Below are 14,882 nucleotides of genomic sequence, written 5' to 3'. Positions count from 1 at the left end.
GGATTTTCTTCCTAACCTCCACACCTCCTGCAAAAGGGAAACGACAGTACTTTTGGCTTCTAGCTCTGCTGGACTCTGGCAGTTCACCTGTCACACGCCTATAGCACGACCAGCCCCAGAAGTGCACCGCGGGCTACACCGTGCCCCTGAGCTGAGCAGGACAGCGGGTTTTGCCCCAGCACTAACGCCAGAAGCAGATGCCCTGGGTCCAGCAGCAGCCCCACGATGCGCGCCCAGGGATGAACTGCTTTTCCAAAGCCAGGTCACTTCACCACTCCCAGGTAGCAAAAATGCCACGACTCGCAGCTCCTGTGGCACCCGGAGTCAACCAGCCCGCGAGCTCACCGGTGTCAGCCCCGGCTGCACGTGCAGCTCTCCCAGCCGGCCCCGCGTCCCCGGGAACTCAGCAGCAGCATCCAAAGGCCAGGCCAGGCCAGTGCAGCAAACCGGGCTCCCCTCTGATGGGCAGCGAGCGCAGTTCAAGCTTGAAATATCGCGAGTCCTTCAGCAACACGTTCACCACAAACGCCGTGCTTCCTCCTGGGAGAAGCCACACGCCCGACGGGCATGGTGAAAAACGTTCCTCAATTAATATTAAAAGCTCTTGAAGTGCTTCTATTAACAAATGCAAAACAATTCCCAGAAGGTAGTTTTCAGCTTTGCATTTGCGTATCATGACTAAGGGGACAGAAATACACCGCAACAGCTGCCCCCAGCACACTGCCTCCCCGAACAAGATGGGTCTGTGCCGGGAAACAGGAAACACACATCGGTTATCTCCACCCTGGTACATCACCAGTACCCACCCCGCTCTTTCCTTCGTCTTCTCAGCTGTGCTTTGAAAATAGTTTAAAGAAAAACTTGTTCTACATGATGCAATTCATCTGAGCTTCAGCTAAACTACTTCTGGTGGCAGAAATGACCCCGGCTGTATTTGGAACACTGATACAACATGTAGCTTTCTTCAGGAGCACAATTATTTCTTAGCATCCAGACATTCGCTTCAGTTTGACCTTTTAAAGCCATTTACTTCAAAAGCTAAGGAAAAAATAAGTATAGTTAAAGAAACTCTGAAAGCATGAGCTGTGTTTTTATGTAGATGGTTTTCTTCTTTCTAGAGCCACACACACATGCAAGATTACCCAAGTTAAAATTTTATTGGAAACATTCAAAAGCTCTAGTAACAAGATCAGTCATAGTACAAATATAGATTTAAACGCATAAATGAAACCAATTAAAAATCTATTCATGATTACTGTACATTAGTGGAATATACTGATGGCTACCCACTTTGTGAATGAAATGGAATGGAAGCTGAGTTAGGAGAAGCAGCTCTGGAAACAAAAGACAATCTGCCCAGATTAGAAAGAGGTTCTTCTGTCTAACACAGGCATCCTCGCAGGAGACAAAACAAACTGAAGGTGCTGAAGCTTTGTGGGAATTCAGCTTTCCCACATGTTTATGCTTTCCGTTACATGGTCACAGCACACAATCGAGTCCAGTTAACAGAATCCTGTACGTTCTGCTTGTCCTTGAATTCCAAGGTGGAGGCACTCACAGAGTAACTGGGACTTTCAGAGGCTAGAAAGAGCAAAGATCACCTTCCACGTCACAAAGCTCGGCAGGAGAACTTTAAACACCGACAAGCATTTGCTTAGAACTAAATCCAGCTGGAAGTAACTTCACTCAGCATCCGTTGACTTATAGTGATCATCATCCACAGTGGAGTAGATGTGTCCCTCGCTGCTAAGGAACTCAACGGCTTGCCTTGGAAGAAAAAAAAAAAGCAGTGGCTCCCTAGTTCTTACCAACACCTTTCTCTCGGGGATTTCCCACGTGCAGACCCCATCCTTACTGTCCCCTTCAGGCATCTGCCAAGGGAAGCTGCCACTGGCTCTACCCTGGGAGCAGTTTCAGTGCTGCTCCAGCAGTACAGAGTTCCTCCAAAGCTATGGCAATGCACTGCCCCCCGCCGAGGGGAAGGCCACCACTCGGTACTGCCCAGGTCAAAGGAGTACCTGCCACTCTGCTTCAAAGGCAACAGGAAGATAATGGACGTTAATTACTGTTTTTCTAAGTCTCAGGGAGGAGAAGCTATAAGAGACAACAAAGAGGAGAACAGAAAGAGTCTATTCCTGAGTTTTGACGAGTGCGCAGTGAGTAAGGTGGTCCTTGACTGGGATAAAATACTGCTGAGGCACTGCAGTACTCCCAGGGACCTGTTACTTTGCTACTGAACTGTTAAACAGCTTCTCGTTAAAACAGGGAGAGAAGCATTTTGTCATCCCTTCACTGACAACAGCTCATTGGAAGCTTCAGCAGCTCTAGCTCACTACTGCATCCTACTGGGAACAGCTGAAATTACTAGTGTGGTTCCACAAGGAAGGATCTGGGCTTGCCCACTATCTTCCTCTCTGCCTCCTTTTATCAGACTCCAGGAAGGACTCCCTGGACTTCCAGAACATCCTTCACTTCTACACACTTACTTGATTGTTGACATGCTCATATTCTGGAGCTGAAGTTTCAGCTCTTGAAGACTCATACCTTCTGGGACAGGGCAGTTTTTAATCAAGTTCAGCACCTGGAAAAACAAGAGCCACCATTAGCACCCAGCTGAGCTTCTCTACCATGGACAGACAGCACGGTTGAGGAAGAACTATCTGTCCTCAGAGTAACCGAGCTGGTGTTTCTGTGTCCTACCTCACACCGCAGCAGCCCCTGCTGCAACCACTGTGCTCCTGGAGAAGCTGCCTGCACCCACCTGACTCTGATGCGCCGTGAGCCCGTTCACCGGCAGGCTGCCACCTCCTCCATAGCCCCCCATCTCACCTATCCCACCGGAGGAAAACGACTGGGGCACTCTTGATGCTGACTGAAATTACAAGAGTAAAACTGCTGCGGTTACACAGGCTGCTGCAAGCCCACAGCATTAAAGACTTGGTGTTGTTTCAGAGAAACAGTAATTAAAAATAGATTCCCAGAAGAAACCACTGGAAATGGATGGCAACACCATCTCTCTCCAAGGAAGCCAGGACTCATTACACCTCCACTGTAGCCCTCCAGCAGCTTCAAGCCTTCCAGCCCCACAGCACACACACAATTTCCCCAATGAACCAAGAGGTTCCTCTCTTTGGGACATAACCAGTAACCCAGTAAGGGCCAGGGTGGAATCAGGATCTTACCAAGTACGTACCATAAGATTTTTTCTGAGGATCATATGTGCATTGACAATCTCTAGTATGTGTGTGGTGAACTCATTCATATTTTCCAGAGGCATGATCTTAAATGCCACCAAGCTTTTCTTATTCTTTCAGAGAAAAAAAAAAAAGCAAAGGAAAAAAGTTAATATCACAGGAGCAGGAACATGCTTAACAGCCAATCCAACCATTCTCTCCAGGAACAGGGATAGTGGTGGGTAGGGAGCTTGTCTGCATCTAACTAGTCCAAAACTTTCTGACTTACACTTTCATATGTGATTTTGCAAGACAATGCAGAGAGCAGAACTTCTCTTTCTAATCAGCTGGTAATTAACTGCACTTTGCTTTGATGCATGCACTATTATTTGAATATTTATTCACATATTTAGTTATAATATTTAGTTATGAGACAACCACATCACAGAATACACTACAAGAAACATCCCCATTAACCAGAACCTGGTCTAAGCTCTACAGTTACAAACACCCAAGAACCTGGTGGCTGGTAATTCTGTTCCACTGAAAACAACGTACTGACGAGGAGTGGCATTTTAAATGGGTCCTCCGTCTTTTGCATTTAGGAACAATTAAAGTGTTATTCAAGGATGGCCACAATCAAGTGGATATTCTGAAGGGAGCCCACTAACACTGTGCCCGATCACCAACCCCTCACACCACCGCTCCAGCCTGGGGGCTTGGCCAGACATGGGCAACTCACCTGGAAAGACCGAAGATGACCAGCTACTTTTACATAAGTTCCTGGAGGTACCACAACATTCTCGCCACCTGCCTCCTACCAGAAAGGAAAAGGAGAAAGGAAGGTTTTGCTGATTCACATTTCCATTTCTCAATTCTCACAATAAATGACTTAGGAAGGAGGCTTCTCTCAAGCAAACACAAACAGCATGCCTTCCTACGTCCAGTAAGAGCAGTCAGGTAAACATAACCAGAAATGAAAAATAGAGAAAGGAAGTATTTGCTCATTTGAACACACTGTACACTTGACAGCAAAGCCAGCTGTCTGCTCTGCTGTCCACTTCGGAGAGATTTTCACTGAGCAACAAGAGCAAAGAACTCTCAAATTGTAAAAAACTAGGCGTTCAACTACATAACTTAGCTAGGGGAATGGAAGCAGGCCAGAACCTTTCTGAAGTGATGACAAACTTGCAATTAAGCCAACTGAATGTCTGCCTAATTACTCTCGCTAAATTGTTCAACTGAACTCAGCCGTTTGCCTTCAGATACATGTTACAATAACACGGGCTAGCTTTAAAGGCCTGCTATACCAGCATGAATGAAGGTCAGCAGCACTTCAGGAGTCAGGAATCAGAAAACAAGACAACGTTCATTCATATGTATCTTCACCTCAATCACTGAGCCACATACAAAAGCTCTGTTCACTCTCCTTGGATTTCTACACTGAAGGGCTGAGCATGCATCTCGGTTCAGCTATGAAGTAACGGCTGAGTTTCAGCACCTAAACTCTAAAAAATTATGCAAAGTGATTCAATGTAGTCTCATGTATGAATTACAAAACAGCAGAAGAGTCACATCCAGCACCAGTGATCTCTGCTACAGCAGCATCTCCCTTGGATTTCAGAGACATGTTCTCCCTAAAACATTTTTCAGAAAAAACACATCTTTTTGATAAAAAAGTCCTGCGAGGAGCAGGGAGTTGGATTTGCTGATCCTTATGGGTCCCTTCCAACTTGAGATATTCTATGATTCTGTAACTTTTCTCTCTCCACCGCTCCCAAAAGCTTTTAAGGGAACGTGTTGATAACAAGTCTGATGCTTACATCAGTATCAACCCACTGCCTGACATCCATCGGGGCTGCCGTCATGTCGTCCACTTTGTAGAGAATGTTTGTCGGTGCTTTCTCGGCGTGTCGAATGATCCCCATAACGGTGACCTGCGGTGGAAGAGGGAAGAGTTTATCCGGGAAGGCCCCGGGAAACCCGCCTGTTTTACCCGCAGCTTTCCCCCGGCGCCCACCTGGGAGATCTCCACATCGTGGATCCGGAAGGTCTCGTCGACCTGCTCGGCCGCCAGCAGCTGCGACACGGTGCAGGGCACGATGTTCTGGGAGCGGATTCTCTGCAAGGGCCGGCGGGGCGGTCAGCGGGGCCGGGGAGCCGCCGCCCCTCTGCCCCCCGCCGCGGCCCAGCGCCCCGAGACCGGCCGAGGCCCCGCTCCCGGCCTACCTGCTTCTTCTCCGCCTGCGTGCCGGCGAGGGAGGCGAAGCCGCCCGGGGACTGCGTGTAGCCGCCCGCGGGCCCCGAGCTGCCCACGGTGCCGTACCCGCCGTCGAAGGTCCCTGAGGGGGGAGAGGGAGAGCCCGTGAGGCGGCGGCAGTGATGCGCCCTCCGGCCCTGCCGCCACCGCCATCATGGAGCGCGGCGGCGGCCTCGGCCCCCCCCCGCCCCCAGCGGCCTCGGGCGCCGCACACGGGCCCCGGGCGCCGACCCAACCCGACCCAGCCCGGCCCGGCCCAGCCCGGCCCCCGGCTCGGCCGCCCCCCGCCCGCACCGTGCCCGCTCCACATGGCGGCGGCCGAACGTCGGGCGCCAGCCGGCCCGCGCGCACCGCCCCTCCTCGCACCGCCGGCTCCTGCCCAATCCGTGGGCGCCGTTCCGCCGAGCGGCAGCCAATCGCAGCCCTCCGCCTTCCACCTCCTTCCAATAGGGGGAAGCCGCCGCGAAGCTGCCGGCGCCGTTTTGAGTGCGGGCGCTGCCCGGCCGCGCAGAGCCGAGGGGGATGGAGTGGGCGGGGCGGGGAGGGGCGGGGCCGGGAAGCCCGACCCAGCCCAGCCCAGCCCAGCCGAGCCCGGCCCAGCCCAGCCGAGCCCAGCCGCTGGCCGACATGCAGCCCGTCGCGCTCCTCCTGCTGTGCCCGCTGGCCGCGGCCCTGTCAGGTAAGGGGGGGCAGTGTGCCCCGCCCCCCGGGCGGGCGGGGGGCCCCGGGCGGTGCCCGGCGGCAGCTCCGCGCCCCCCGCCCCGCTGAGCCCCGGCTCTCCCGGCGGCGGCAGGGCGCTTCTGGCACGTCACCGACCTCCACTGGGACCCTGACTACGACGCGGCGGCCGGTGCCGGGCAGGTGTGTCCCTCGGGCGGCTCCCGGGCCGTGCCCGCCGCCGGGCCCTGGGGCAGTTACCTCTGCGATGCGCCCTGGGCCCTGCTCACCTCCGCCGTCCGCGCCATGAGGAACCGCCTGCAGCGGCCGGACTTCGTCCTCTGGACCGGGTGAGGATGGGCCGGGGTCCCGCCCAGAGGGGGATCCGCTGCCCGGCCGCCCCCCAGCAGCGGCGGCCGCGGGGCTCTGCCCGCCTCCGGGGCTCTCCTCAGCTGAGCCTCCCCGCCCTGGCGCTGAGGGTCGGTGTCTGCCTCCTGAGAGCTGCTGCTGAGGGGAGACACCGAACATGGCAGCGGGCGGGGCTCTGGGGCTTGGCGGCTCCTGCCTGCTCTGGGGGTGCCGGGGTTTGGATGGGAGAAGGGGCAGCCCGAGGGCGTGAGGAGCTTGTGGGGATCCAGGGCTCTTCACATGGGAACCCTCTGGGAGAGGTGAGGTGAGGGTCTGCCTTAGAATGTAAAATGGAGGCTCGGGGGAGAGCGGAACCACAACAAGGCCAGCAGGAGCCCGCCAGCAAGCTCCAGCAGTGAGAAACAGGTAAGGAAAAGATCACAGTTCATCATCCTTCCTTTTCTTTTAATTGTTGCCAACCCTGTCTGACTTCACACAAACTCCGAGTACCTGACATGCTCTTCCTGTTGGTGCACCAAGGCTTGCCTGGAAGAGGCCGTGGGGTGGAGAGCTTTGCAAAACAGACTTGTGGCTGCTACAGACTTCTTCAGACTGTAAAGAGGCACCTTGGAAGACTTCTCTCAAAAAGGGGCTGTTTTCCTTTAGAAGTATGAAGAACCTCCCTAAATGGAGGATGTTTTCTCCTAGTTTGGTTTCCAGAAGCGGGTACCCGATTCCACAGGAGGCCTCAATAGCACTTACAGCAAAAGTTTGTGTGTGTGTCCTCTTGTAACGTTTGCTTTTCATCTGACGGTGCAACATCAACCTGTAATCTGCTGTAACCTGTGGTCCTAGTTTGCAGTGCTGTTGCCTGACCCCACGTTTTTGTTTTCTGTCTCTGTGGATGATTGTTCCTACTTAGAAGTAGTTATCGGTCCTTATGACTTTATGTTGATTTTTTTTTTTTTTCCTTCAAACTATTTCCCCCCATTCTTTGACATCATTTTGAATTCTGATCTTCCTCTTCGATGGGCTCGTTGACAGCCCAGCATCATCTATGAATGCTGTAAGTGTGTTAGTGAAAGCACAGAAGTGTGTGTCTGCCGGTTTTGGACACACCTCAGTGATCACTGCCTTGCTGGAGGCATTCCTGTGTTTCATTTTAATGAGCAGCTCAAACAGCTGTGCAAACAACTTTGCTTCACTATTGCTGATCAGAGGTTGACCTGAGATTGCAAAGTGCTGTTCCTTGCAATATTTTCACTCAGCTTTAGCGTCTGTTAAATGCCGTGAGGCAGCGTGAGCCTCCACTTCATATGCTTGTGCACGGGTTTATCAAGGTAGAATAAAGTGGAGCCCATTTTCACTTTGGGCAATTCCTTGAAACTCCTTCAGTGCCTTGGCCAGTCAACATAGCGCTGGTGCCTGCCCCAGCTTCAACTTTATCTTCTCGGAGGCACAAAGAGCAGCATGTATGCGGGTTTCTCTGCCTTGCTTATCACTTTAAGCATATGCCGAAGTGACTGTGCCGCTTTTTTTCTAGAGATGATACTCCTCACGTCCCCAATGAGAAGCTTGGAGAAGAAAAGGTTCTGCACATAATAGAAAACCTGACTTCTCTGATAAAAGAGGCATTTCCAGGTAGAATTTGAGGGGATGAGAAGGGGAGAGAGGCACAGAGTCTCGTGGGAAGAGCTTACCAGAGTGGAGAAGGGGAAAGGCATGGGCAGGCTGTAGTTGTTGGGACTTGTTTGTCCTCTTCCTAGCTGCTGCATGGCATGAGGCGTGTCTGAACTGAGGCGTCTGATGCGCACTCATTGTTTCAGGTTAACTCACTCAGAAGAGAGGAGAAAAACCATTTCTGTAATTAGTCATTAAGACAGAAAAGGATGCAAGATTTCCTCACACAATCCATGTCAGCAGTGGGGGAAGGATCGTTATTGATGGTGAAAGCTCACTGATTCATCTGTAGGGCCGTGGCTCTGGGGTGGCTTGTCCCAGGGAGGGATGGACTTCGCGGTGTTGTACCCCCAGTCAACGCAGCCACGTGGCTGTGGTGTGGGTGACTGGCTTTTGCAGAGTTCTCAAGCCATGCTGGTTTTCCAAGTCTCTGAGTGCTTCAGGGAGCTTTGGTGCTGTGGAACTCCGAAGCCAGCATGGATTCCTCTGTGCCTCCTTTTCTCTGTCTCTAGATACTAAAGTCTATGCGGCGATGGGCAATCATGACTTCCACCCCAAGAATCAGTTTCCAGGGAAGGAGCACAGGATCTACAACCGAACAGCTGAACTGTGGCGTCCGTGGCTGAATGATGCTTCCATTCCTCTTTTCAGAGCCGGTATGGCTGCGCTCTGGGGAGATGGGGGTGGTTAGGAGAATACCACGAATGGTTCTGCCTGCTTCTATGCTCAGAGGAACAGTATTTGGAGTATTTCCAGAGAAAGGGTCCAATTTAATGCTGATTCCTAGCACTGAGTTCTCCTGCTTGCGAGAAAAGAAATTTCTTTATGCTTTAGTCCCTCCTGCTTTTGTCAAGTTACTGGAAAGTGTCGCTACAGAGGATGCAGAGTAGTGAGCTTCAGTGGAGGAAAAAAGATCTTTTAAGAAGGCTGCTGGTGCAGGCAGCACCGTGGCTCTAGAGCTGCCCGGCTCCTGGTGCTGCTCACTGTCCCCATGCAGGGTCTCCCTTCACCTTGAGAGACCTAAGCACGGCAGGAGGCGCACGAGGAGAAGAGTCACTCCAGATCCCCACCCTGGAGCGGTCAGAGCTCTGCTGGCCCCTTGTCCGGACGGTGACTGCTATGCCTGTGGCCGAGGAGAGCCGAGAGGGATGGAAGCAAAGGGGTCACAGCAACCAGCATGGCCAGACCTCCAGCTCTTTCCCTGTTGGTTGCATTTTTCAGGAGCTTTCTACAGCGAGAAGCTGCCCAGCCCAGTGACACGGGGGCGAATGGTTGTCCTCAATACTAATCTGTACTATGACCAGAATGATGAGACGGCCGGCGAGGAAGATCCTGGAGGGCAGTTCCAGTGGCTGGAAGAAACACTGACCAATGCCTCTAGAGCAGATGAAATGGTATTAAAAGAAGTGAATAAAACTTTGTAGAGGGCTTCCCCCAGCCTGGAAGCTCTTTTTGCTCCTGCTCTCCCCTCTGTGCACTCACAGCAGGACAGTGCTCTGTGAGGAGTGTGGGCTTTGTGCTCAGTGCCACTCTTGCTTTTGTAGGTCTTCATCGCGGGGCACGTCCCTCCTGGCTTCTTTGAGAAGAAACGAGGCAAGTCCTGGTTCCGGAGCAGCTTTAATGAACGATACTTGAAAATTGTGCAGAAGCACCACAGAGTGATTGCTGCCCAGTTCTTTGGGCACCATCACACGGACAGCTTTCGGATGTTTTACAGTGATACAGGTACCAGTTCTGGCCACCCAGGCATTTGCATGATAGCTCTGCCAACTTCCAGGTAATCACTGTTGATGAGAGTTTTCAGTGGCTGTTAGCTGAGTGCAGCTGAGAAGCCAGAAAAGGCTTATGAAATGCTTTGGTCAGCAAGAGACAACAGTGGTTCTGATCTCCATCCCCAGCCTGTAGCTCCAACCTTCCCTCCTGTCTACCCTCAAGTTTTGTCATTTCTGCTCAGTGCCTTGCAGCTTCTTGCCTGTTCCCTGTTAGTGGGTTTTGGACATCAGCTGAGACATAAGGGAGCAGTTGTGAATCTTTGCACTGGGGTTACAGGTAGTGCTCTCGGTCTCCTTTGCTGAGCATGGTTCTCTTGCACACTCTCACTGCAAGAGTCTTCAACAGCAGTGGAAAGCCTGTTCTCAGCTGCAGCAGTCCCCTGTTCAATCCCCGATGCCATTCAATGTCCTGATCTTTATGTGTGTGCTGTTGTGACTAGGGCTGATGACAAAGCTGCTGGTTGCAGAGTGATCAGTTCCCAGGGTGCTCACTGCAACGTGAACAGGGTGTGATACACACCAAAGTCTCCCATTCATGGGTTGTTTTGCCTTTCTGTTAAGGTTTTCCAATCAATGTCATGTTCCTGGCCCCTGGAGTGACTCCCTGGAAAACAACGTTACCTGGAGTGAACAATGGAGCCAACAACCCTGGGATTCGGGTGATCAGCTATGATCCAGACACCCTTCAAGTGCTGGTAGGGGATCCCCATGTGCTGCACACTGCAGTTCTAGGAGAGTACTTCAGCTCCTCCATACAGCTTTAACAGGCAGGACTACAGGAGCCAAGTGACTATGTAGGAGAGGACCTCAACCAAGATATTTCAGCCTCATGTCTAGCACAAAGATTTAGTAAGAGCATCAGTGAGTAAAGGCCAGGTGACTGCAGTCAGCTGGCCCTGGCCTGGTGCTGGGATGAATTCCCCAGGGCAGTGCAGAACAGGTTTTGTCATATTTTTCATGTCTTTAGCTAGTTTCCTTTGACACTTGCTTTGCTACCCAGGTAATGTGGATTGCAGAACTCCTCTTTGAGGACTAACAGACTTGTCAAGCTCCCTTCAAAAACTTAGACATCTAGAAAATTATTTAGTCCCCCTGCTTGCTAAATTGATTCATCTGTAATGGATCTGAATTAGGTGAATTGTAGGCGCAGCTTCTGTTTCCTCTGTCTCTTATTAGCAAAGAGGTAGACGATGGCATGTTTGTGCCTTTCTTTGCAAGGGGTAAAGCAGCTCTGTAGATGCTCTGTTTATGTGTTTATAGCATGAGAAATGAATGCTAAAATACACTGTGGAAGGCTGGGGAGCTGGTGAAGCAGAGAAAAAGGGCAAGAGACTGAGAAGAGAAGTTGTGAAAAACTTTAGTTTGCTCACAGTTGAGAAAATAACTCCACTCAGTAATTAACACCACTGCAACACTTGCTTCTGCCAGTGGGCGGTGCTGATAGTGAATAACAGTGATTTTGGAACAGACCAGGCTCGAATTTCCTGATGTTTGCAGATAAAAGTCAAGCAGAGAAAAGCCATCCCTTTATCCCTTATGAAACGGGATGCTGTTGTGGTGAGTTCTGGAGGCTCTCGCCTGAGGAGTCTGTCCCCAGGTTCGCGTCACGGCAGGCAGCTGCTGTCAGGAGGCAGCTGACCCCTCGCCGGGCGGGGAGATGCGCTGCCTGCGGTGAGCACGCGTGTCGCGGATGAAAGTATTGACATGGTAATGATTTAGTAGGAAATCTGGATTTATTAATAACTAACAGCAATTTATCGTTACAAAATAATTCAGAAATGTTGAAAGAAAGAAAAGCGACTTATGTACAGATTCTAAAATGACAAGATTCACACTAACTTACTTAAGGGTACCTTAATTTATACACATACACATGCACATACACAAAATGTACAAACACACACACAGAAACAAAAGTATTTGGATCCAGTAGAATGATGTACGTATGCACACACCAACGAACAGAGACAGAGCGGGTGACAGAGAAGCGAGCTCAAAGAAAAATTTCCCTCTTCTCGAGTTTAGAGCCAATCCTCCCGAGGCCTCGGCATTCCCCCGCGGGCCATCCCTGAGCCTCGAGCGGGGGGACCTCGCCCCGGCCTGCCCTCAGCTCTGGCAGCAGACGACACCTCCAGGGTTTGGTCCCTGCAAGGCTCCAGCTCAGGGGAGATGCTGGTCACAGGCCGCTGGGATCCAGGAGAGCTCCAAGGGTCTCCCTGAGGGGCGCAGTTTAGAGGGTTGTAGTGGTTTAGTCCCTGCCGGGGTCTGAGACCACGTGGCCGCTGCCCCTCCCCCACAAAGGGAGTGAAATACAAAGCCCCGAGACTGAGATAAGGAAAGGTTTAATACAACAGAGCAACAGCAACTCAACAAACAGCAACAATAACAGTGATAACAATGAACAGAGCAAAGTATATCTACCAATATAGCAGTGAGAGGACCAGATGTATAAAACCATGCACCCTGCACTCCCGTGCCAGGATGTGACGTCCTCATGGTACCTGAATAACCCGGCTAGAGCTCCCCCCCACTGCTGGGGAAACTTAACCTTATCCTGGTTAAACCAGGACAAGGGTCCAAGATCATTGACTTTTGTCAGGTCCCTTCTGGTGCCGTCCAGCAGCTGCACAAGAACTTGATGAATGTGCAACTCTGTTCTTGTTCCCATCTGGCCCCATCCCAGGCCCAGGTGTGCCCGGCCCTGAGGAGATGAGGGGCCGTTAGAGCCAATCCCCAGCAGGCGGGAGGGCAGGAGCTAGGCTTGGTAAAGTTCTCAGTCCTTATCTCCACAGACGGGCACAGCTGGGGGAGGTGGGGGGAATCACACCCAGCACCAAGCACCCAACCAGGAGGGGTGGGGAGGGGTGAGAATTGCACCCCCACAGCGTGTGCCTGCGGTGCGGACACCAGCACCGGGGAGAAGGGGCCGATCCAAACGTCTCCCTGGAGGGTCCATCCTTTCCTGACTTGTCCTCGTTCTGTTTTTTCTCTCCCTGCAGGATATGGTGACTTACTACCTGAACCTAACTCATGCCAACATGATGGCCTCAGCATGGGAGGAAGAGTTCCCAATGTGGGAGGAAGAGTATAGTCTGAGAGAAGCCTTCCAAGTCCCTGATGGCTCTGCACGCTCCATGCAAACGGTGCTGGAGAGGCTGTTGGAGGACCCACGCTATCTGCAGCAGTACCACGAGTTTAACTCTGTCAAATATGACCTCACCCCCTGTGACAAGGCCTGCCACGTTGATCACGTTTGTGCCATCAGGGAAGTTGATTTTACAAAATACGATGCGTGTGTTAAAACCAGCAGCTCTGCCTCTGCCATCATCAGTGTTTGGCTTCTGTTCTTCTGCTTGCTCGTAGGACTTCTCAGTCCCCAGCGAGCGCTGTGACGACTGAGAGCAAGGGAAAATGAAGGGAGCACAAGTTCATGATGCACATGCAATTGTGAATGCTTTTGGCATTGAGAACCTACTCAAAAACCAAGACAGAATCAGTGGCTTTTACTAAAAGCTCTGCGATGTTGATTTGAAATCTTCTAAAGAAGCTTGACGTATCAGGGAAGGACAGTAATCGCTGCAGTCTTTTTGTGCCAGACTGGCTTGTGTCAGGGAGTTTCTCTCCCCCCTGCTGTGATTTGAGGTAGTCTGCCAATCGGATGAAGACCAGCCTCCCCGTGGACTTTTACCGTGGACGGGAGCTGTGAGCTGCCACATGTTATTGAGGAGTCTGCTGCCAGGAGGCTTCCTGGTGCTGGTGCACGCCTCTCTTCTGGAAAGGGCACACAACTGGTGACCTAGAAGGTCTTGTTCTGGTGACCTTGTACAGCACCAGTCTTGCCTTCGGCTTATGAGCAAAGCCAGGTGGGAGTGGTTCTTCCTTTGGCAGTGTATGAACTTCAGCAGGTTTGGGCTATGGCTTTCACATAGCCAAGGTGAGGCTCCAGGGTAAGAAGCTTGATTATTATTAGTTTTTAAATTTTAATTTATTTTTTCCCCCAATGGCTGAGCACAGACAGCTCTTCCCTTTTGTGCTCTCTTAACTCACATCCACTTAGTTTCTTCCTTCAGCCGGGCATCGCAAGCTGACCTTGACCACTTCACTGTTAAACACTGATGGATTTGGTGATTTCTGGGCGTTGCCAGCTTCTCCGAGAGCCTCCAGGCAGCCAGTACAAAGTGACGGTGTTGGACCCTTTACGTCTCTGAATGAGACGCAGAAGGAATATCGGTGTTGTCTGCAAAAGGCAGCTCTGGGCTCTCCCAGGGGTCTGACATGGCAGAGCAGGAGCTGAACGTGCAGCTGGAGTGTCCTGGTTGAGTGAGTGGAGGGGTTTTTGGTAGTGGGGGAGGGGGCTACAGCGTTGGACCCTCTGAGAAGCTTCTCAAAGCCCCCCCGGCTCCATGCTGGACCCGCCTCCGCACCAAGGCCGGGCCCGTTAGTGACACCTCTGTGATAATGTATTTGAGAAGGGGAACCTGGGAGGAGGAGTTGCAAGGAGAACGTCTGTTAAAGGATTGCAGCAGACCGGGGGTACCTCTGGGCTGGCTTTATTACCAACTCCGAGTCGGGCCATCGCCGCAGGGAGCGGCAGCAGCTCACAAAAAGCGCCCTCAATGTATGTGATCTAACAGACAATACAAAGAGTCTTGGGTGATTTTCCAGGAACTTTCAGCTCTCAATTCATCATCCATTTCAAAAGTCCATTGTATTCCACAGTTTTGACTAGTTCTTATCCTTCCGTCCTAATTCCTCTTCAGACACCACTGCTCACTGATGCAGTCTTCAGTCATCGTGGTTCCTTATCTTCTGAACAGTCTCCATAATTCCCTTTGAGACTTCTGAGAAAAGACTCAAAATGTTCTATTTAACATCTACTTAATCTGCGTCGAGCTTTTCATTACCCAGCTTTTCTAAGTTGCTTAAAACTGTCAGTATTGTTCCTAGAGCACCTGTGCTCTATTAATTAAACCTATGAAACAATATCTATTT

The 14,882-nt window shown here is 51.5% G+C and overlaps 2 protein-coding genes across 3 annotated transcripts; one reads left to right on the top strand and one right to left on the bottom strand.

Moving 5' to 3' along the window:
• Window positions 1-1,138: 1,138 nt before the first annotated feature.
• On the bottom strand, window positions 1,139-5,822 carry RPA2 (replication protein A2). Its single transcript, XM_074894501.1, has 9 exons — window positions 5,728-5,822; window positions 5,403-5,515; window positions 5,194-5,295; window positions 4,997-5,110; window positions 3,916-3,990; window positions 3,194-3,307; window positions 2,762-2,872; window positions 2,487-2,581; window positions 1,139-1,767 (listed from the first exon to the last, which is right to left on the bottom strand). Exons 1-9 carry the CDS (start codon window positions 5,741-5,743, stop codon window positions 1,683-1,685), a joined length of 825 nt encoding a protein of 274 aa, XP_074750602.1. The 5' UTR covers window positions 5,744-5,822; the 3' UTR covers window positions 1,139-1,682.
• A 186-nt stretch (window positions 5,823-6,008) lies between these two features.
• SMPDL3B (sphingomyelin phosphodiesterase acid like 3B) lies at window positions 6,009-14,875 on the top strand. 2 transcript variants are annotated; one of them, XR_012632196.1, is made up of 9 exons: window positions 6,009-6,112; window positions 6,227-6,440; window positions 7,982-8,079; window positions 8,631-8,774; window positions 9,340-9,512; window positions 9,663-9,843; window positions 10,452-10,585; window positions 11,388-11,597; window positions 12,890-13,015. XR_012632196.1 is itself a non-coding variant. In XM_074894139.1 (8 exons), exons 1-8 carry the CDS (start codon window positions 6,061-6,063, stop codon window positions 13,280-13,282), a joined length of 1,389 nt encoding a protein of 462 aa, XP_074750240.1. In that variant the 5' UTR covers window positions 6,009-6,060; the 3' UTR covers window positions 13,283-14,875. The 2 variants fall into 2 exon arrangements, 1 of the variants encoding a protein (XP_074750240.1); XM_074894139.1 differs by lacking the exon at window positions 11,388-11,597 and having other exon boundaries at window positions 12,890-14,875.
• Window positions 14,876-14,882: the final 7 nt, after the last annotated feature.

This window comes from Strix uralensis, chromosome 25 (assembly GCF_047716275.1).
Source record: "Strix uralensis isolate ZFMK-TIS-50842 chromosome 25, bStrUra1, whole genome shotgun sequence".
Lineage (NCBI taxonomy): Eukaryota > Metazoa > Chordata > Aves > Strigiformes > Strigidae > Strix > Strix uralensis.
This window is presented reverse-complemented; position numbering and strand designations above follow the sequence as displayed.

Bases quoted from the DNA above. Each gene is read 5' to 3' on its own strand.
- RPA2 (XM_074894501.1), bottom strand. The intron at 5,296-5,402 runs GTAGGCCGGGAG...CGGCCCTTGCAG, and splicing joins CGCAGGCGGAGAAGAAGCAG to AGAATCCGCTCCCAGAACAT. The intron at 2,582-2,761 runs GTGGGTGCAGGC...TTGTTTTTCCAG, and splicing joins TCACGGCGCATCAGAGTCAG to GTGCTGAACTTGATTAAAAA.
- SMPDL3B (XM_074894139.1), top strand. From the start codon at position 6,061: ATGCAGCCCGTCGCGCTCCTCCTGCTGTGCCCGCTGGCCGCGGCCCTG. The intron at 6,441-7,981 runs GTGAGGATGGGC...CTTTTTTTCTAG, and splicing joins GACTTCGTCCTCTGGACCGG to AGATGATACTCCTCACGTCC. The intron at 9,844-10,451 runs GTACCAGTTCTG...CTTTCTGTTAAG, and splicing joins GATGTTTTACAGTGATACAG to GTTTTCCAATCAATGTCATG.